The 23,260-nt window shown below is 36.3% G+C and overlaps 1 protein-coding gene across 2 annotated transcripts in view; it reads left to right on the top strand.

Annotated features, from left to right (window-relative positions):
• The window catches only part of TRPC1 (transient receptor potential cation channel, subfamily C, member 1), an 81,841-nt gene that overhangs the window by 29,618 nt on the left and 28,963 nt on the right, over positions 1-23,260 (top strand). For both annotated transcript variants that reach the window (XM_011958079.1, XM_011958078.1), the window contains one exon: positions 23,007-23,138. In XM_011958079.1, coding sequence (XP_011813469.1) covers positions 23,007-23,138 — 132 coding nt within the window. The remainder of the gene's footprint in view (positions 1-23,006; positions 23,139-23,260) is intronic.

Raw genomic sequence — 23,260 nt, 5'->3', positions numbered from 1 at the left:
AGCACTTTGGGAGGCTGAGGCAGGTGGATCACCTGAGGTCAGGAGTTCAAGACCAGCTTGGCCAACATGGTGAAAACCCATCAGTACTATAAATACAAAAAAATTAGCTGGGTGTGGTGGTGGGCACCTGTAATCCCAGCTACTTGGGAGGCTGAGGCAGGAGAATAACTTAAACGTGGGAGGCAGAGGTTGCAGTGAGCCAAGATTGCACCATGGCACTCCAGCCTGGGCAACAAGAGGGAAACTCCATCTAAAAAAGAAATAAAGAAATGTGACTCTTCGCTACAGTGTTAGATTGGCAGCTAGTCTCATCAATGGCTTAGTCACATGTTAGAAATCCCCTCTCCCAGTTTCTGCCTATACAGAATTCCATTCATGTTTCCTTTCCTTTTTTTATGAAGTTTGCCTGCCTATTACTAATCTTGCCTCATTTACTCCAGTTCTTTTTATAGTTGCCCAAATATTTAGGTTGAACCATACGAAATTCATGTTTTAAAAGCACTTTAAACATAGAGAATTACATATTTCCATATTTTTATATTGGTGTCGATGAAACCAAAACCCCAAAAAGTTGCACAGAACATAATCACCTGACTCCATAGGGCCTCAAAAAAGGCTTTTTTTTTTACGGTGTGGAAATGGATAATTTGCAGTATGTTTATTTTTTTTTTGTCCTTTTTTTTTTTTTTTTTTTTTTCCTTTTTGTGGAGAACGGGGTCTCGCTGTATTACCCAGGCAGGTCTTGAACTCGGTGGCTCACGCCTGTAATCCCAGCTCTCAGGGAGGCAGAGGCGGGAGGATAGCAGTATGTTTAAAGTGTGTAACTATTACCGTAATCTAATATTCTAACATTTCTATCATTGAAAAAAGTTCTCTCTTGCCTGTTCATTCATGGTCAGTCCTTGCTTCCATCCCAAACTCCATGCAACCACTGATTTTTCTATTTCTGTAGTCTTTTCTTTACTAGAAATTTCATAAAAATGGAATCATAAAATATCTTGACATGTCTCTGGCTTTTACTTATCATAATATTTTTGAGGTCCATCCATATTGTTTCATATGTCAGTAATTCATTTTAAAAATTGTTGAGTAGTATTCCATTGTGTGGGTATAGTACCACCTTTTATTTATCTGTTCACTAGTTGCTCAACATTTGAGTTGTTTCCAGTTTTTGGCAGTGAACATTTCTCTGTTTTATTTATCTGTTCACTAGTTGCTCAACATTTGAGTTGTTTCCAGTTTTTGGCAGTGAACATTCACTTACAAGTCTTTGTGTGGACATGTTTTTATTTTTGTTGGGTAGACCCCAGGAATGGAATTTCTGGGTGTGTTTAACTTTTTAAGTAGTTGTCAAACTGTTCCCCAAAGTGGTTGGAAACAGGTTTACATTTTTACTGGCAAAGTATGATGGTTCTAATTCCGCCACATACTCATTGAAACTTGATATTGTTAGTCTTTTTAATCTTAGTCATTTTAGCAGAAGTGTAGTGGTTTCTTACAGTGTTTTTAAAAAAATTTTTGTTTCTTATTGAGGTAAAATATATATATAATTTACCATCTTTACCATTTTTAAGTGTATAGTTCAGTGGTAATAAATACATGAATATTATTTTCTTTCCCCTTCATCCATCCCATTCCTTCCTGGCCTCTGGTAACCACCGGTCTACTCTCTTATCTTCATGAGGTCTACTGTTTTTAGCTTCGAAATATAAGTGAGAACATGTGAAATTTGTCTTTCTGTGCTTGGCTTATTTCACTTAGCATAATGGCCTCAGGTTCCATCCATGTTGCTGCAAATTACAGGATTTCATTCTTTTCAATGGCTGAATAATATTCCATTATGTATATAAACCATGTTTTTAAAATCCATTCATCCATTGATGGGTACTTAGGTTGAGTCCATATCTTGACTATTGTGTACAATGTTGCAATAAACATGAGAATGCAGATGTTTCTTGGATATATTGATTTTTCTTTTGTATATATATATATCTAATAGTGGAATTGCTGGATCATATGGTAGTTCTTTTAAAAAAAAATGTTGGCCGGGCGCGGTGGCTCAAGTCTGTAATCCCAGCACTTTGGGAGGCCGAGATGGGTGGATCACGAGGTCAGGAGATCGAGACCATCCTGAGCTACACGGTGAAACCCCGTCTCTACTAAAAAAAAAAATACAAAAAAAAAAAACTAGCCGGGCGAGATGGCGGGTGCCTGTAGTCCCAGCTACTCGGGAGGCTGAGGCAGGAGAATGGCGTAAACCCGGGAGGCGGAGCTTGCAGTGAGCCGAGCGCGCCACTGCACTCCAGCCTGGGCAACAGAGCTAGACTCCGTCTCCAAAAAAAAAAAAAATGTTTAAAATAATCCCAAAGGATTATAAAGCATTCTTCTATAAAGACACATTCACACGTATGCTTATTGCGGCACTATTCACAATAGCAAAGACCAGGACCCAACCCAAATGCCCATCAGTGATAGACTAGATAAAGAAAATGTGGCACATATACACCATGAAATACTATGCAGTCATAAAAAAGAATGAGGTCATGTCCTTTGCAGGGACATGAATGAAGCTGGAAACCAGCATTCTCAGCAAACTAACACAGGAACAGAAAACCAAACACTGCATGTCCTCACTCATAAGTGGGAGTTGAACAATAAGAACACATGGACACAGAGGAACATCACACACTGGGGCCTACTGGGGGATGGGGGCAAGGGGAGGGATAGCATTAGGGCAAATACCTAATGCATGCGGGGCTTAAAACCTAGATGACAGGTTGATTGGTGCAGCAAACCACCATGGCACATGTATACCTGTATAATAATCCTGCACATTCTGCACATGTAGCCCAGAACTTAAAGTATAATAATTTTTTTAAAAGTTTTGTGGGTATATAGTACATATATGTATTTATTGGGTACATGGGATTTTTGATACTGGCATGCAATGTGTAATAATCATGTCATGGAAAATGGGGTATCCATCCCCTCAAGCATTTATCCTTTGTGTTGCAAACAATCCAATTGTACTCTTTTATCATGTACAATAATAAATGTAGAATTAAATTATGGACTATAGTCACCTTATTGTGCTATCAAATACTAGGTCTTTTTCTTGCTAAATTTTTTTGTACCCATTAACCACCCACCTTCTTTTAACACCCCCACTACCCTCGTATAGTAGTTCTACTTTTAGTTTTTTAAGAACCTCCATACTGTTCTCCATAGTGGCTATAATTATTTACATTTCCACCAGCAGTGTGTGAGAGTTCCCCTTTGTCCACATCTTTGCTTGCATTTGTTATTGCGTGCCATTCTGATACCAACTATTTTAACTGGAGTGAGATGATACTACATTGTGATTTTGATTTGCATTTCTCTGGTGATTTGTGATGTTGAGCATTTTTTCATGTACTTGTTGGTCATTTATATGTTTTCTTTTAAGAAATATCCATTCAGATCTTTTGCCCATTGTAAAATCAGATTATTTATTTTTGGTTTTTTGCTATTGAGTTGTTTGAGCTCCTTACATATTCTGATTATTAATCTCTTGTCAGATGGATAGTTTGCAAATATAGTCTCCCATTCTATGAGTTAGCTCTTCACTTTTGTTTTCTTTGCTTTGTGGAAGTGTTTTAGCTTAATGTAATCTCAGTTGTCTATTTTTGCTTTGGTTGTCTGTACTTTTTTTTTTTCCTTTTTTTAAAATTATACTTTAAGTTCTAGGGTACATGTGCACAACATGCAGGTTTGTTACATGTGCCATGTTGGTGTGCCGCACCCGTTAACTCGTCATTTACATTAGGTATATCTCCTAATGCTATCCCAGCCCCTCTCCCCACCCTATGACAGGCCCCGGTGTGTGATGTTCCCCACCCTGTGTCTAAGTGTTCTCATTGTTCAGTTCCCACCTATGAGTGAGAACATGTGGTGTTTGGTTTTCTGTCCTTGTGATATTTGCTCAGAATGATGGTTTCCAGCTTCATCTATGTCCCTGCAAAGGACATGAACTCATCCTTTTTTATGGCTGCATAGTATTCCATGGTGTATTCTTTATGCCACATTTTCTTTATCCAGTCTATCACTGATGGACATTTGGGTTGGTTTCAAGTCTTTGCTATTCTGAATAGTGCCGCAGTAAACATATATGTGCATGTGTCTTTATAGTAGCATGATTTATATTCCTTTGGGTATATATCCAGTAATGGGATCGCTGGGTCAAATGGTATTTCTAGTTCTAGATCCCTGAGGAATTGCCACACTGTCTTCCACAATGGTTGAACTAGTTTACATTCCCACCAACAGCGTAAAAGCGTTCCTATTTCTCAATATCCTCTCCAGCATCTGTGGTTTCCTAACCTTTTAATGATCATCATTCTAACTGATATGAGATGCTATCTCACTGTGGTTTTGATTTGCATTTATCTGATGACCAGTGATGATGAGCATTTTTTCGTGTGTCTGCTGGCTGCATAAATGTCTTATTTTGAGAAGTGTCTGTTCATATCCTTTGCCTACTTTTTGATGGGGTTGTTTGATTTTTTCTTGTACATTTAAGTTCTTTGTAGATTCTAGATATTAGCCTTTTGTCAGATGGGTAGATTGTAAAAATTTTCTCCCATTCTGTAGGTTGCCTGTTCACTCAGAGTAGTTTCTTTTGCTGTGCAGAAGCTCTTTAGTTTAATTAGATCCCATTTGTCAATTTTGGCTTTTGTTGCCATTGCTTTTGGTATTTTAGTCATGAAGTCCTTGTCCATGCCTATGTCCTGAATGGTATTGCCTAGGTTTTCTTCTAGGGTTTTGATGATTTTAGGTCTAACATTTAATTTTTTTATCGATCTTGAATTAATTTTTGTATAAGGTGTAAGGAAGGGAGTCTCACTCTGTCGCCCAGGCTGGAGTGCAGTGGCGCCATCTCTGCTCACTGCACTCCAGAAGCTCCACCTTCTGGGTTCATGCCATTCTCCTGCCCCAGCCTCCCAAGTAGCTGGGACTACAGGCACCTGCCACCACACCGGCTAATTTTTTGTGTTTTTAGTAGAGACGGAGTTTCACTGTGTTAGCCAGGATGGTCTTGATCTCCTGACCTCATGATCCACCGGCCTCGGCCTCCCAAAGTGTTGGGATTACAGGCGTGAGCCACCATGCCTGGCCTTGTCTGTGCTTTTGAGGTCTTACACACAAAAAATCGTTGCCCAGACCAGTGTCCTGAAGAGTTTCCCCAGTGTTTAATTTGAGGTCTTATACTTAAGTTTTTAATCCGTTTTGATTTGATTTTTGTGTATTGTGAGAGATTGGGGTCTAGTTTCATTCTTCCACATATCCAGCTTTCCCAGCACCATTTATTAAAAAGACTGTCCTTTCCCCAAAATATGTTCTTGGCACCTTTGTCAAAGATGAGTTGGTCGTAATACATGGACTTATATCTGGGTGTGTTCCATTGGTCTATGTATCTGTATTGATGCCAGTACCATGCTGTTTGGGTTACTATAGCTGTGTGGTATATTTTGAAGTCAGGTAATGTGATGCTTCCAGCTTTGTTCTTTTTGCTTAGGATTAGTTTGCTATTTGGAATCTTTTGTGGTTTCATATAAAGTTTAGTATTATTTTTTCTGTTTCTCTGTGAATGTCATTGGTATTTTGATAAGGATTGCATTGAATCTCAAAATTACTTTGGGTAGTATTGTCATTTTAACAATTTTCTTCCAGTACGTGAGCATGGAAAACCTTGCCATTTTTTGGTGACCTCTTCTATTTTTTTCATCAGAGTTTTATGGTCTTCCTTGCCTAGATCTTTCACTTCTTTGGTTAGATTGATTCCTAGTTTTTTTGGTTTTATTTTTTTGTAACCAATGTAAATGGGATTGCTTTTTTGATTTCTTTTTCAGATTGTTATTTGACATATATAAATGTTATTGACATTGTATGTTGATTTTTGTACCCTGCAACTTTACTGAATTTTTTTTTTATCACTTCTAATAGTTTTTTGGTGGCGTATTTAGGGTTTTCTTGATGTAAGATCATGTCATCTGAGAACAAGGCTAATATGACTTCTTCCTTTCCAATTTGGATACTCTTTATTTCTTTCTCTTGCTTAATTGCTGTGGCCAGGACTTCCAGTATTATGTTGAATAATAGCGGGAAAGTGGGCATCATCGTCTTGTTCCAGTCTTTAGAGGAAAGGCCTTCAATTTTTCCCTGTTGGCTTTTATTATTTTGCAGTATGTTCCTCCTATACCTGTTTTGATGAGGGTTTGTTGTTGTTGTTGTTATAAAGGGATGTTGAATCTTATTGAATGCTTTTCTGGCATCTATTGAAATAATTATATGGTTTTTGTTCTTGATTCTGTTAATGTGATGTATCATGTTTATTGATACATCTTTTCATCCCTGGGATGAATCCCACTAGATCATGACAAGTGATCTTTTTAATGTGTTGTTGAATTTATTATATCAATAAGTCAAAGTATATTGGCCTGTAGTTTTCTTTTTTTGTTGGTTCCTTGTATGGTTTTGGTATCAGGGTAATGCTGGCCTCTTTGAATGAGTTTAGAAGCATTCCCTCCTTTTCAATGTTTTTAAAGAGTTTGAGTAGGATTGGTATTAGTTTTCTTTAAATTTTTGGTAGTATACAGCAGTGAATCCATCAGGTCTTGGGCACTTCTTTGATGGGAAACTTTTTACTATGGCTTTGATCTTGTTATTCTTTACTGGTTTGTTGAGGTCTTCTATTTCTTCATGGTTCAATCATGGTAGGTTGTATGTGTCCAGGAATCTAACCATTTTTTCTAGGTTTTCCTATTTGTTTTGTATATAGTAGTATATAATATTATTTAATGATTCTTTGTATTTCTAGGGTTTCAGTTGTATCTCCTTTTTCATTTCTAATTTTTTTATTTGGATCTCTCTTAGTCTAGCTAAAGGTTTGTTGATTTTGTTTATCTTTTCAAAAAATCAGTTTTTCACTTCATTGATCTTCTGTGGTTTTTGTTTTTGTTTTTTTGAGACAGGGTCTCGCTTTGTCACCCAGTCTAGAGTACAGTGGCGTGCGTGATCACAGCTCACTGCAGCCTTGACCTCCTATGCTCAAGTGATACTCCCACGTCAGCCCTTCAAGTAGCTGGGACTATAGGCACGTGCCACCACATCTGTCTAATTATTGCATTTTTTGTACAGATGGGGTTTCACCATGTTGGCCAGGGTGGTCTTGAACTCCTGGACTCAAGTGATCTGCCTGCCTTGGCCTCCCAAAGTGCTAGGATTACAGGTATGAGCCACCATGCCTGGCCTCTTCTGTATTTTTTAAAATTTCAATTTCATTTATTTCTGCTTTGATCTTTATTTCTCTTCTGCTAATTTTGGGTTTGGTTTATTCTTGATTTTTTTTTTTTTTTTTTTTTTTGACAGAGTCTCACTCTGTCACCCAGGCTGGAGTGCAATGGCATGATTTTGGCTCATTGCAACCTCCACCTCCGGGGCTGAAGCAATTCTCCCACCTCAGCCACCCGAGTAGCTGGGACTACAGGTGTGTGCCACCACGCTGGCTAATTTTTGTATTTTTAGTAGAAACGGGGTTTCACCATGTTGGCCAGACTGCTCTTGAACTCCTGACCTCAAGTGATCCACCCATCTTGGCCTCCCAAAGTGCTGGGATTACAGGTGTGAGCCACCGTGCCCAGACTGTTCTTGATTTTCTAGTTCCTCAAGGTGCATCATTAGATTATTTGAACTCTTTCTACTTTTCTAGAATGGGAATTTATTGCTGTAACCTTCCCTCTCAGTACTGCTTTTGCTCTGTCTCATAGATTTTGGTATGTTGTATTCCCATGTCCATTTGTTTCAATAAATTTTTAAATTTTCTTCTTAATTTCTTCATTGACCCATTGGTGATTGAAGAGCATGTTATTTAATTTCTATGTATTTGTGTATTTTCCAAATTCCTTTTGTTATTGATTTCTAGTTTTATTCCATATGGTCAGAAAAGATACTTGATGTGATTTGTATTTTTCTGAATTTGTTTAGACTTGTTTTGTAGCCTAAGATATGGTCTGTTCTGGAAAATGTTTCATGTGCTGGTGAAAATAATGTATATTCTGTAGCAATAGGGTGAAATGTTCCGTAACTGTCAGTTAGGCCTATTAGATCTAGTACGTAGTTTAATTTTACTCTTTCTTTGTTGATTTTCTGTCTAGATGATTTGTCTATTACTAGAGTGGCATGTTAAAGTCCCCTACTATTATTGTATTGTAGTTTATCTATGAACCCAACACTGGACACCCCCCCCCATGTATATAAAGCCAGCGCTAACTTTATATACTTGGGGGCTCCAGTGTTGGGTTCATAGGTATTCGAAATTGTTATATCTTCTTGCTGAATTGCCACCTTTATCATTATATAGTGACCCTCTTGGTCTTTTTTTAGTCTTTGATTTGTAGTCTATTGTATCTAAGTATAGATACTCCTGATCTTTTTTAGTTTTCAGTTACATGGAATATCTTTCACTTTCAGTTTCAGTCTATGTGTATCTTTATAAGTGAAACGGATTCCTTGAAGGCAGCATATAGTTGGGTCTTATTTCTTTATCCATTAAGCCACACTATGCCTTTTAATTGGACAATTGAGACCATTTATATTCAGTGTGATTATAAATAAGTATGGACTTAATGCTACCATTTTATTGCTTGTTTTCTCCTTGTTTTGAGACTTCTCTTATCCTTTCTTTGTTTCTTATTGTCTTCCTTTGTAGTTAAGTGATTATCTCTGGTGGTATATTTGAATTTATTGATGTTTATTTTTAATGAATATATTATAGGTTTCATACTATCATTACCATGATTCTTGCAAAAAACATCTTATAAATATAAGAAATTATTGCACTCCAGCCTAGGCAATAGAGTGAGACTCCGTCTCATATATATATATAAAACAGATTAATTTAAAGAGATGACACTTATCTTAGATCACAGACAAAAGAATGGAAACAAAGGCAAAAAAAGTTCTACACTTTAACTTCATCTCCCAACATTTTCACTTTTAGTTGTCAACTGATATATTTTTATATTACCTATTTCTTAACAGGTTGCTGTAGCTATTATTGTTTTTGATAAACTTGTCTTGGAGGCTTCATACTAGAGATGTGAATGGATTATATACCATAAATACAGTAATAGATTATTCTGTGTTTGTCTGTATACTTAATTTTACCAATGGTTTTTATACCTTGAACATTTTTTCTTTTGCACACCAGTGTTTTGTATTTTCTTCCAGATTGAAGAACTCCCTTTAGCATTTTTTGCAAGGTGGGTCTGGTGGTGGTGAATTGTCTCAGCTTTCATTTGTCTGGGAAAGACTTTATCTCTACTTCTTATTTAAGTAACAGTTTTTTTCTGGATACAAAATACTTGGATGGCAGGGCTTTTTTTCCCTTTGGGCACTTTGAAAATGCCATTCCACTCCCTCCTGCCTGCGTGGTTTCATTGAGAAGTCTGTTTCCAGATGAATTGGGGCCTCTTTATATGTTATTTGCTTCTTTTCTGTAGCTGATTTTAGGGTATTCTTTTCGTCATTGACCTTTGTGAGTTTGATTATTATATGTCATATATGGATTCAATCTGTTTGGTGGTCTAAGACCTTCCTGTACATGGATATTTATATCTTTCTCAAGTGTTGGGAAGTTTTCTGTTGTTATTTCTTTGAATAAGTTATTTATCCCTTGTTCTTGATCTGCTCCCTCTTAAACACAGGAATTCTTACATTTGATCTTTTGAGGTACTCTTCTATATCTTATAGGCAGTCTTTGTTCCCTTTTGTTCTTTTGTCTTTTTTCTCCACTGAATGTGTATTTTCAAATAACTGATCTGAATTCAAGCAGAATTTCTATACATCAACATTGTTCAAGCTGAGGGCCAAATCAAGAATGCAGTCCCATTTATAATAGCTGCAAAAAGAATAAAATATGTAAGAATACAGCTAACTCAGAAGGTTAAAAAAAGTCTCTACAATGAAAACTACAAAACATTACTGAAAAAAATCAGAGACAACACAAACAAATGGAAAAACATTCCATGCTCATGGATAGGAAGAATTAATAGTGTTAAAATGGCCATGCTACCCAAAGCAATTTACAGATTCGATGCTATTCTTGTCAAACTACCAACATCATTTTTCACAGACTTAGAAAAAAACTATTTTAAAATTCATATGGAACCAAAAAAGAACTGAAAAGTTAAAGCAATCTTAAGCAAAAACAACAAAGTCGGAGTCATCACATTACCTGACTTCAAACTATACCATAAGGCTACTGTAACCAAAACAACATGGTACAGCACAAAAACAGACACATAGACCAATGGAACAGAATAGAGAATCCAGAAATAAAGCTGCACCCCCACCATGTGATGTTTGACAAAGTAAACAAAAATAAGCAATGAGGCAAAAGGCTTCCTATTCAATAAATAGTGCTTGGAATAGCTGGCTATCCATATGCAGAAAATGAAACTGGACCTACCACCATATAAAAAAATTAAGGTGGATTAAAGTCCTCAAACGTAATTTCAACAAAAACAAAAATTGACAAGTGGAACCTAATTAAACTGAAGAGCTTCTGCACAACAAAAGAAACTATCAAGGGAATAAACAGATGACCTATAGAATGAGAGAAAATATTTGCAAAGTATGCATCTGACAAAGACCTAATATCCACAACCTATAAAGAACTTAAAACAAATAACCCCATTAAAAAGTGGGCAAAGGGGCTGGGCGCGGTGGCTCAAGCCTGTAATCCCAGCACTTTGGGAGGCCGAGACGGGCGGATCATTAGGTCAGGAAATCGAGACCATCCTGGCTAATACGGTGAAACCCCATCTTTACTAAAAAATACAAAAAACTAGCCGGGCGAGGTGGCCAGCTACTTGGGAGGCTGAGGCAGGAGAATGGCGTAAACCCGGGGGGCGGAGCTTGCAGTGAGCTGAGATCTGGCCACTGCACTCCAGCCTGGGCGACACAGCGAGACTCTGTCTCAAAAAAAAAAAAAAAAAAGTGGGCAAAGGACATGAACACTTTTCAAAAGAAGACATACATGTGGCCAACGAGCATATGCAAAAAAGGCTCAATATCACTGATCATTAGGGAAATGCAAATCAAATCTACAATGAGATACCATCTCATACCAGTCAGAATGTCTATTAAAAAGTAAAAAAATAACAGATGCTGGCAAGGTTATGGAGAAAAAGGAACGCTTATATGTCTATATTTACATCAATATAACTCTGTACTGATTACTATAGCTTTATATAAGTTTGAAAATCAATTACTGTGTGATGGTTAATACTGAATGTCAACTCAATTGGATTGAAGGATACAAAGTATTGATCCTGGGTGTGTCTGTGAGGGTGTTGCCAAAGGGGATTAACATTTGAGTCAGTGGACTAGGAAAGGCAGACCCACCCTTAATCTGGGTGGGCACAATCTAATCAGCTGCCAGTGTGGCTAGAATATAAGCAGGCAGAAAAATCTGAAAAGAGAGACTGGCCTAGCCTCCCAGCTTACATCTTTTTTTTTTTTTGAAATGGAGTCTCACTGTGTCACCCAGACTGGAGTGCAGTGTTGCGATCTCAGCTCACTGCAACTTCCACATCCCGGGTTCAAACCATCTTTCTGCCTTATCCTCCTGGGTAGATAGGACTACAGGCATGTACCACCACACCTGGCTAATTTTTGTATTTTTAGTATGGCCAGGCTGGTCTCAAACTCCTGATCTCAGGTGATTCACCCCCCTCGGCCTCCCAAAGTGCTGGGATCACAGGTGTGAGCCACCGCACCTGGCCCCAGCCTACATTTTTCCCCATGCTGGATGCCCTCAAACATTGGACTCCAAGTTCTTCAGTTTCAGAACTCAGACTGGCTCTCCTTGCTCCTCAGCCTGCAGATGGCCTATTGTGGGACCTTGTGGTCCTGTGAGGTAATACTTAATAAACTCTCCTTTATATATATATCTATTCCATTAGTTCTGTCCCTCTAGAGAACCCTAATACACACTGTAGGTACTCCATTCTAAAATCTTTTTCTTGAAAATTTCATATATTCTGTGTCCTTTAAATTTCCAAATAAGATTTGAAATCAATTGTCAATTTTTACAAAAACATCTGCTTAGATTTTTGAGAAAGATTGTGTTGAATCATTTAGGCAGAAATGCCATCTTAAACATACTGAATTATCCAAGTATTGAACATGGTGTATCTCTCCATTTAATAGGTTTCATTTAATTTCTCTCAGCAATATTTTGTAGTCCCCAGTGTACAGGTCTTGTGCTTCTTTATTTTTACTACTTATTCCTAGGTATTTTATACTTTTTGATACTATTATACAATAATTATTTTCTTAATTTTATTTTCACTGTTCATAGCTAACTTTAAAAGTTTAAAGCTAACTTAAAAATATCTGTTTAGATCTTTCCCATTTTAAAATTGAGTTGCTTTCTTATGGTTGAATTTTTAAAATATTTAAACAGTCCTTTGTCCAATATGTTATTTGCAAATATTTTCTCCCAGTGTTTGGGTTGCCTTCTCATTCTCATGATCCATGGAGTATTTTAAAACGTGCTGTTTTACTTTCACATATTAGAGAGTTTCCTAGATTTCCTTTTTTTGGTGATTTCTACTTTAATTCTGTTGTGGTTAGAGATTATACTTTAGTTTTAATGATATCTTTGTTGAGATATAAGTGTACATTTCAGCTCTTAGGATATTCACAAAGTTGTGCATCACTTCAAAAAGAAACCCTATATTCATTAGCAGTCACTCTCCCAGCTGGTGGCAACTACTAAATCTACTTTCTGTCCCTATGGATGTACCTGTTCTGGATATTTCATATGAATGACATCTTTTGGTTGCTTAATGGATATTTGCATATCTTTATTAGATATATGTCTGTTCAAATTGTTTTCCTACTTTTTAATTGGTTATCTGATTTTTTTATAGATGAATTTTGTGTGTGTGTGTTTTTTTTTGTTTTTTTGTTTGTTTTACTTTTCTGATAGTATCCTTTGAAGAATAAAAGTTTTAAATTTTGATGGAGTCCAGTTGATCTTCTGTTTTCTTCTTTTGGTCATTTGCATATTGGTGTCATAGCTAAGAAGCCATTGCTTAATTTGGAGAATGTACTTTGTATGATTTTATGCCTTTTTAATGTGTTAAGAGTAGGTCCATGGCTCAGCATATAGTCTAAAATGGAAATGTTCTATGTACTCTTGAAATAATATACATTCTGCTGTTTTAGGGAAATGTTCTATAAATTTCAGTTTGGTCATATTGTTTCATAGTGTTGTTTAAATATTACATATCCCTACCAGTTTTCTATCAATTTCTGGGAAAAGAGTATTAAAAATTCTAACTACAATTGCTCCAGTATCTTTTTCTGTGTCAGTTTTTGCTTTGTGTATTTTCAGCCTCTGTTGTTAGGTATCTACACATTTATACTTGCTATATATTCCTTCTGCTATTAATTTATCCATTCTATCTCTCTCATGGTTACTGATTACATGGCACTTTTTCCAACCCTTTATTTTCAATATGTTTGTTTTTCGTAATTTAAATAGTCTTTTTTGGAGAGTGTACTATTGGATATTGCTTTTTATCTACTTTGACAGTTTTTGACTTTTGATTGTTTAGTTCACTCACATGTAATGTAATTTTTGGTATGACAGACTTATTTTTTTTTATTTTGCCATTTGCTTTCTATATTTCTCATGTATTTTTGTTGTTCCTCTGTTCCTCCTTTGGTGTTTTCTTTGTGTTAAAAAAAGTATACCTTTTTATTTCCTCTTTTTTTAAGCTATTTAAGAATTTTTTCTTTTAGAGATAATAGTATATATCTTTAGTGTATTACAATCTATTTCAACTTGATATCGACTTAAAGTGTAACCACTTTGTTGCCCATTTTCTTTGTGCTATTATTTTCACATATATTACATCTAAATATGTTATAAACACAATGCAGTATTATGATTATTCCTTTAAACAATCTTACACTCTTAGAAATGCAAGGAAAAAATACTCATATATAGAGTCTTCTATATTTATCCACATTACTACTATTTCTGTTCCTCTTCATTTTTTCTTGTGGATTCCAGTTACCATTTCCTTTCAGCTTTAGCATTCTCAGTATGGCAAGTCTACTATCTGAAAATTCTGTTAGTATTTATGTGGGAAAATTTTTATTTCACTTTCACTTTTTGAGCTTTATTGAGATAAAATTCACATACCATACAATTCACCCATTTAAAATATATAATTTAGTGTTTTTTCATATATCTATAGGTATGTAAAATTATCACCACAGTCAATTTTAGAACATTTTTACACATTATAAAGAACCCTCATACCCTTTGCTCTTTTTTTGTCACTGTTTTAAGGTAGAAGGTCATGTTACTGATTTGAGATCTTCTTTCTATTTTTAAAACATTTTTATTTTTGAGATGGGGTCTTTCAATGTTGCGCAGGCTGGTCTTGAACTACTGGCCTCAAGCAGTCTTCCCACCTTAGCCTCCGAAAGTATTGGGATTATAGCCATGAGCCACTGTGTCTGGCCTCCTCTTTCTCAATATAGGTATTTTCCTCTAAGCACTGCTTTAGCTGAACCCCATAATTTGTTATATGGTGTGTCTTCATTTTATTTCATCTCAGTTTTTTATTTTCCTTCTATATTAAACCCATTAATTATTTAAGAGTGTGTTGTTAATTTCCACATATTGTGGGTTTTTAAAATAACTTTCTTGTTACTGATTTCTAATTTATTCCATTGTGGTTGGAGAACATACTTTGTGTTGTTTCTGTCCTTTTAAATTTATTGAAGTTTTTTTTCCCCTTATGGTGTAGCATATGGTCTAATCTGGAGAATGTTTTATGTAGACTTGAGAAGAGTATATAATCTGCCTTTGTTTGATAGAGTGTTCTGTAGATGTCTGCTACATCTAGTTCATTTATAATGTTGTTTAAGTCTTCCATTTCCTTATTGATCTTTTGCCTCATTGTTCTCTCCATCATTGAAGGTGGGATATTAAAGTCTCCAACTGTTGTTGTTCAGTTATCTGTTTCTCCATTTCTGTCTGTTTTTCCTTAATGTATTATGGTGCTCTGTTGTTAGTTGTATATATATTTACAGATGTTGCATATTCTTTTCTTTTTTCTTTTTTTTTTTTTTGTGACAGAGTCTCACTCTGTCACCCAGGCTGGAATGCAGTGGTGCAGTCTTGGCTACTGGGTTCCTTTTGCCTCAGCCTCCTGAGTCACTGGGACTACAGGCATGCACCACCATGTCTGGCTAATTTTTGTCTTTTTAGTAGAGATGGAGTTTCACAATGTTGGCCAGGCTGGTCTTGAACTCCTGACCTCAAGTGATCTGCCCGCCTCAGCCTCCCAAATTGCTGGGATTACAGACATGAGCCACTGTGCCCAACCTATAGATGTTATACCTTCCTGATTGATTGACCCTGTTATTCTTATAAGGTATCCCTCTTTATCTCTAGTAACTTTCTTTATTTAAAGTCTCATATTACCATAGCCACTAAAGTTTTCCTGTTGTTGCTGTTTGCATTATACATCTTTTTCCAGCTTTTAGTTTTAATCTATTTGTGTCCTTGAATCTAAAGTCTGTCTTCTGTAGACAACATATAATTGGATTTTTAAAAAATCTAGTCTGACAGCTGCTGCCTTTTGATTGGATTGTTTAAGCTGTTCACATTTAATGTTATTGATAGTTGGATTTGTGCCTTCCATTTTACTTGTTGTTTTCTGTGTCTACTTTTTGTTTGTTATGTGTTTCATGTCTTTTTTTGTTCCTGTTTCTTCATTAGTGCTGTCTTTTGCATTGAGTATATTTTCTAATGTGATTTATTAGACTGTTTGCATTGTTATAAAAGCATACCTGAGGCTAGGTAGTTTATAAAGAAAAGAGGTTTATTTGGCTCATGGTTCTGCAGGTTGTACAAGAAGCATAGTGCCAGCATCTGCTTCTATTAAGGACCTTAGGAAGCCTCCAATCATGGTAGAAGGCTAAGGGAGAGCATGCATGTCACAGAGCAAGAGAAAAAGAGCAAGAGAGAGAGAAGGTGGTACCAGGCTCTTTTTAAAAATCAGATATTGTGGGAATGAATACAGTGAGAACTTACTTATTATTGCAAGGATGGCACCAAGCTGATCATGAGAGATCCACCTCCATGACCCAAACATCTCCAACAAAGCCCCACCTCCAACATTGAGGATCAAATTTCATCATGAGGTTTGGAGGGAACAGATACCCAAACTATATCATGCAGCATTTTTATTAATGATTTTTTCACTGAATTTTTTGAGCTTTCTTTTTTAAACTGGTTTCTCTAGGGCTTGTCATATACATTGTAACTTGTCAAAGTCAGTGTCAGATTTTTTTTTTTTTTGGTAGAGATGGGGTTTTGCCATGCTGCCCAGGCTGGTCTTGAACTCCTGGACTCAAGCAGTCCACCCACCAGCCTTCCAAAGTGCTAGGATTACAGGTGTGAGCCACTGTGCCCAGCAGCTTCAGTTTTATACTAGCTTAATACCAATAACATATAAAAATGTTACTCCTATACATCTGTATTTTCTTTCCTCATGATATTTTTGTTATATATACTATATCTATTAATATTACTAACCCAAGAAAACATTGTTATAATTGATTACTTTACCATCTCATCATTTTCTTAGCTCATTACAACTTTGGCCCCACCTACCTACTATATGCTGTTATTGGAAAATATTTACACCAAATGTAAATAGAAATATATTACATTTCTGTATGTTATAGGCCAAACATTACTTTCTGTTCTATAAATATTATTCTGTATAATTTCTTTTTAAATCACTTGCTTTCAGCCTGATGAACTTGCTTTTATGTTTATTGTAAGGCAGTTCTGGTAGCAATATATCTTGTGAGTTTTTGTTTATCTAGTAAAGTTTTTATTTTTCCTTTATTTTTGAGTATTCACTTTGCTGGATTTAGGATTTATGATTAACAATTTTTAAATTTCTTTGAGTACTTTGAATATGTTATCTCACTGCCTTCTGGCATCTGTTTCTACTGAGAAGTCAGCTGTTAATATTATTTGGGTTCCCTTGTAAGTGGCCTGATATTTTTCTCTTGTTGCTTCCAAGATTTTGTCTTTGACTTTCAGCATTTTTACTATGATGTTTCTGTTTGTGGGTCTCTTTGCATTTATCCTACTTGGAGTTTTTTGAGCTTCCTGGATGTGTTGATTGTTTTTCAAGATATTTGGGAAGTTGTTAGCTATTATTTCTTTGAATATTTTTCTTTTCCTTTTTCTTTTCTTCGTATGGTACTTCCATTGTGAGTATGTTGGTATGCTTAATGGTATTCCGCATCTCTCTTAGGCTCTGTTCATTTTTCTTAATTATTTCTTCTCTTTGTTCTTCAGCTTGCATAATCTGTATTGATATATCTTCAAGTTTGCTAATTCTTTTTTCTGCCAGTTCACAGCTACTGTTGAGCCCTGTGTTAGTTTTCTGGGGCTCCCATAATGAGGTACCACAAAGTAGCTTAAAAAGCAAATTTTGTGGCTGGGTGCTGTGGCTCACTCTTGTAATCCCAGCGCTTCTGGAGGCTAAGGCGGGTGAATCATCTGAGTTCAGGAGTTCGAGACCAGCCTGGCCAATATGGTGAAACTAAAAGTACAAAAAAGTTAGCTGGGCATGGTGGCATATACCTGTGGTCCCAGCTACTCAAGAGGCTGAGGCAGGAGAATCGCTTGAACCCAGGAGGTGGAGGCTGCAGTGAGCTGAGATCATGCCACTGTACTCCAGCCTGGGTGACACAGACTCCATCTCAAAAAAAAAAAAACAAAAGACAAATTTTGTTTTCTTTTGTTTTACAGTTTGGGAACCTAGAAGTCAGAAATGAAGATATTGGCAAGGTTGATCTTAATGAGGGTTATGAAGGAAGGATCTGTTCTAGGCCTCTCTCCTTTGTTGTAGTTGGCTGTCTTCATGTTCACATGACATTCTTCCTGTTTGTGTGCCTGTCTCCACATTTCCCTCTTTTATAAAGACACTAGTCATATTAGATTTAGACCTACCTTGATGTTCTCATTGTATCTTAATTTGCTTTTTAAAGACTCCATCTCCAAATAAAGTTATATTTTGATGTACTAGTAGACAGAACTTCAGCAGATGAAATTTGGAGGGATACAATTCAACCCATATCAAGCCTCTCTACTGAATTTCTAATTTCAGTCATTGTACTTTTTAATTCTATAATTTCCATTATATTCTTTTTTTTTTTTTTTTTTTTTTTTTTGAGATAGAGTCTCGCTCTGTCGCCCATGCTGGAGCGTGGTGGCGCAATCTCAGCTCACGGCAACCTTCACCTCCCAGGTTCAAGCAATTCTCCTGCCCCAGGGAAAAAAAAAAATATCTGCCTGCAGAGTAACCAGATGTCAGATTTAAGAGGAAAAGATTTCAAACTAGCCATTATAAATATGCTCACAGTACTAAAAGGACAGCATGATTGTGGAAGTAAAGCAGAGTAAGAGGACAATGTCACATCAAATAGAGAATATCCATAAAGGGAGAAACAATGAAAAGGAATACAGGCCGGGTGCAGTGGTTCATGCCTGTATCCCAGCATCCTGACATCTGGTCACTCTTCAGGCAGCTTTTTTTTTTTTCCTTCCTGGGGTATGGGTCATACTTTTCCCATTTCTTTGCATGTCCCATAATTTTTTTGCTGGAAACTGGGCATTCTAGATAATATGGCAGCAGCTCTGTGTGCTAGTTCCCACCCACTCTCTTTCCTGGGGCTTGTTATTATTATTTACTTGTTTAGTTTTTTAGTGATGGATTGGATTATTTTAATGAAGTCTGTCCCTGCCCCCATCTCCCCCATAGTGGTAAACCTCTAATGTTGCTCCTCAGGGAGGCACCTTTTCCTTGAACATCTAGTATTTCTTTGTTTGAAAACTGGACAGTTGCATATGTATGACAGCAACTCTGCATACTTTTTTCCTGTTTTGTTGTTTATATATATATATATTTATTTTATTTATTTATTTTTTTTACAGAGTCTCGCTCTGTCACCCAGGCTGGAGTGCAGTGGCATGATCTCAGCTCACTGCATGCTCTGCCTCCTGGGTTCACACCATTCTCCTGCCTCAGCCTCCTGAGTAGCTGGGACTACAGGCGCCTGCCACTGCACCCAGCTGATTTTTTTTTGTATTTTTAGTAAAGACGGGGTTTCACTGTGGTCTTGATCTCCTGACCTCATGATCTGCCCACCTCGTCCTCCCAAAGTGCTGGGACTACAGGCATGAGCCACCGCCCCTGGCCTGGCCTGTTTTTTATATTTTTTACGTTACTTGCCTAGCCTACAGAATTTGTCTCCTTGTGGTGTACATTTATTGATGTCTGTGCTTTGTGTTTTATTCTCATTTTCATTTTTTAGGTTTGATTCCTAAGGACTCTTCTAGTGTCTACATATGTCAGCCAAATAATTGGGCTGAGGTTGTGCTAATAATGCACCTTGGACCCATAAAGTTTCTACTGTCTGCTGATCAATCTGTGGGTTAGTTAGGGAATGCATTTGAAGTTGTGGGCATTTATTAATTTTTCCTTGGTCTTTTCTTTTTACCAACTCTCTGATGTTCTCCACACGTATATAATTTTCTAGTCAGCCAAGAATTTGTGGAGACCTTATGTGAATCCATTTATGGCTTTCTTATTTCCAGGTTCTCCCTGTTAAGTTTCTGGTTGGTCCGCTGCTTGCCTCAACTTGGTTTGCAGCCTCAGTCTTGCAAAACTGCAGGTTTTCTCTGTCCATGTCCACCAAGTTCATTACTTTCAGCCAGTAGGTTTGTAGGCTTTTGCCTCTCATTGAATTGATTTTGTCACCCTGGCATAAAACTACTAGTATACCAGCTACAAGCTGGCAAAACTACAAACCTCACTGATTGAACTGGGGGCAGGGGTGATAGAGGCAGTTCTAGGCAAGGCCATTCCTGCCTGAAGCACTGGCAGTTTTTCAACAATCAACAATTCTCAATAAACAGCTTCCAGTGGCCTGAAGTGGTTGATCTTTTTGGATAATTTTGTTCAGTTTTATGTATTTTTTTTTGTGGAGGGTAATTACTGACCTCTTCATACTGTTATTATCTTAATGATGTTTTGAGTACCAAAATTGACAGATCTTATGAAAGAAGTGGCTTCATTATTTGTCAGATTATATCTAAATGCTTTCCACACAATGGTGCTTCATTATAGTGTGAAACAAATGATTACCAATCTTTTCATTCCACCATTATTGGAAGTTACTCTTGCTGTGCATTTTGTGATTAATCCTTACTATATCTTAAGACATGATAAAGTAGGTTAATACAAAAGTCTGTTTTTGAAATGGTGTGATAAAATTAATTAATGTAGACATATTGTTGGAAACAGAAGGATAAGTTGCATAATTACGTATTTTTTTCTCAGTTTTTTGACAGTATAGTATAGGTAAATACCTCTTCAGAAATCCTTACTTAATATACTTATTAATTGAATAAGTAGATCATAACTGAATTTCATAAATATTGTTTTCTTAAAAATGTATTATACGGGATTACTTTTGTATCTAAGTAAGACATTAAACCTATAAGCTAAATAAGGAATATATCAATAAATTTGTTTAAATGAAGATTTGGAATTTCCATATAGAAAAATTCATTACAACAAAGTAGAAAGATAAACAATAAACTGGATTAAAAGTATTCAAGTCACCTGTAATCCTAGCACTTTGGGAGGCCACATGAGCCTAGGAGTTCGAGACCAGCCTGGGCAATATGGCGAAACTCCGTCTCTACTAAAAACACAAAACTTAGCCAGGCGTGGTGGCACACACCTGTAATCCCAGCTACTCAGGAGGCTGAGGCAGGAGAATTGCTTGAACCCAGGAAGCAGAGGTTGCAGTGAGCAAAGATTGCGCCGCTGCACTCCAGCCTGGGTAACTGAGTGAGAGTCTGTCTCAAAAAAAAGAAAGAAAGAAAGAAAAGTATTTGAATCACTTTTTATTGGACAGTGGGCTAATTTCTTTGATAATGAAGAGACCTTACAAATTGACTAAAAGAAAGATAAATAATCATTACAAAAAATAGGCCAAAGAATATGAACAGGCAAGTTACAGAGGAAGAAGTATAAATGAATATTAAACATGAAAAGATGCTCAGGCATCTAAATAAATTCATTTTAAACCACCTATAAAAATTCTATTTTCTGTTAGATTGAAATAGTAATACCCAGTATTAATGAAGCTGTTGGAGAAAATGAGCTCTCCTTGTTATTACTGCTTTGGAAACATCTATCAGAATTTAAAATACAAATGCCATATTCCCCAGAAATTGAAAGTGCACAAAAGATATGCAAACTGAAGCATATTCATTGCTGCATTTTTTATAGCAGAAAAAATGTAGAAGCAACCTAAATGTTCATTAATGGAGAGCTTATAGACCTCCGTCCAGTTGTATGAGATGAATCTGTATGTGGTGACATAGAAAGAGGTTCATTATATGTTACATTTTTTAAAAAGCAACCTGTTCCTTTATTGTGTCTGATTATGTTCGTGTGTAAATAGAAACTATCAAGAAGGACATGCACAATTCTATGTAAAATGACTACTTTTGAGGATTGCAGTTGGGAGGTGATGGGAGGACAAGGATTAGGGAGTATCATGTTTCCAAATTGCCTACCTCATGTTTTATAATAAGCATGTATTTAAATTTATATTAAAAGAAAAATATGCATTATATAATATCTACCAAATTTGTAAATTAAGAATTATATTTATAAATGAACTATAGCAAAATTTTTCTGGTTTATTTTCTATTTAGGTATGGAAATAATATTTATAGATGGCAAAGGGAGTGCTTTTTACATTAGAGACGGCATAAGGAAATGATTTCACTCTTAAGATTTGAAACATCTTTCAAACTCATAACCTGAATGAATGAACAATGTATTATATAGATTGAGCATATTAAAATATTTTTATGGTCTGGGCGTGGTGGCTTACACCTGTAATCCCAGCACTTTGGGAGGCTGAGGTGGGTGGATCACAAGGTCAGGAGATCGAGACCATCCTGGCCAACATGGTGAAACCTCATCTCTACTAAAACTACAAAAATTAGTGCATGCCTGTAATCCCAGCTACTCGGGAGGCTAAGGCAGGAGAATCGCTTGGACCAGGGAGTCTGAGGTTGCAGTGAGCCGAGATCGTGCCATTGCACTCCAGTCTGATGACTCGAGTGAGACTCCATCTCAAAAAAAAAAAAAGTATTTTTATTACTGAGAAAGAAAAAATTTATTAGTCATCAAATCCACATTTTATTTAAAGTTATATTGAGTTCAAACAAGGCACAGTGGCTCACACCTGTAATCCCAGCACTTTGGTAGCCCAAGATGGGAGGATTACTTGAGGCCAGGAGCTTGAGCCTAGCCTGGGCAACATAGCATGACCCTGTCGCTATAAAATTTTTAAACATTAGCCTGGTGTAGTGGCATGCACCTGTAGTCATAAGGCTGAAGTGGAAGGATCCCTTGACCCAGGTGTTCGAGGCTACAGCAAGCTGTGATCACTCCACTGCACTCTGGCCTGGGTGACAGAGCGAGACCCTGTCTTTTAAATAAAACAAAAGTTGGTCCAGAAATATGAACTTAATTAAATTGGATTAAACAAAAATCTTTATATTATACCAAAGGCATTTTGAATCTATGAAAAGAGACAGTAAAACAATTTTCTAAAAAGCAATAGATAGCAAGGTTTTTCAATATTTATATCTCAAAATATTTGTTTTAAGTCTTTTTATGGAGGTTATCTTATAATAAATAAATCTGTAGTTTTTCTTTTAATTTTATATTTTAAGTATGCATTTATGAAAATTATAGATTAGAATACTAATTATGTGTGTATAAATTTATTTTACATTATGGAATCCAATTTTATCACAGGTTTCGTCTCGATATATATCGATGTTTGGCCAGTCCGGCTCTAATAATGTTAACAGAGGAGGATCCAATTCTGAGAGCATTTGAACTTAGTGCTGATTTAAAAGAACTAAGTCTTGTGGAGGTGGAATTCAGGTGGGAATGAATGCAAATTGTAAATTATATAATGTCTTTTGTTTCAAATCTTCAACCTCAGTTTCTTCATTACCCAAATTATGATTTGTATATATTTACATTTGATCCAAGAACACTACACC

This window comes from Colobus angolensis, unplaced genomic scaffold (genome assembly GCF_000951035.1).
Source record: "Colobus angolensis palliatus isolate OR3802 unplaced genomic scaffold, Cang.pa_1.0 Scaffold46, whole genome shotgun sequence".
Taxonomy (NCBI): domain Eukaryota; kingdom Metazoa; phylum Chordata; class Mammalia; order Primates; family Cercopithecidae; genus Colobus; species Colobus angolensis.
The sequence above is the reverse complement of the archived record's forward strand: the minus strand, read 5'-3'. Positions and strand labels throughout refer to the sequence as shown.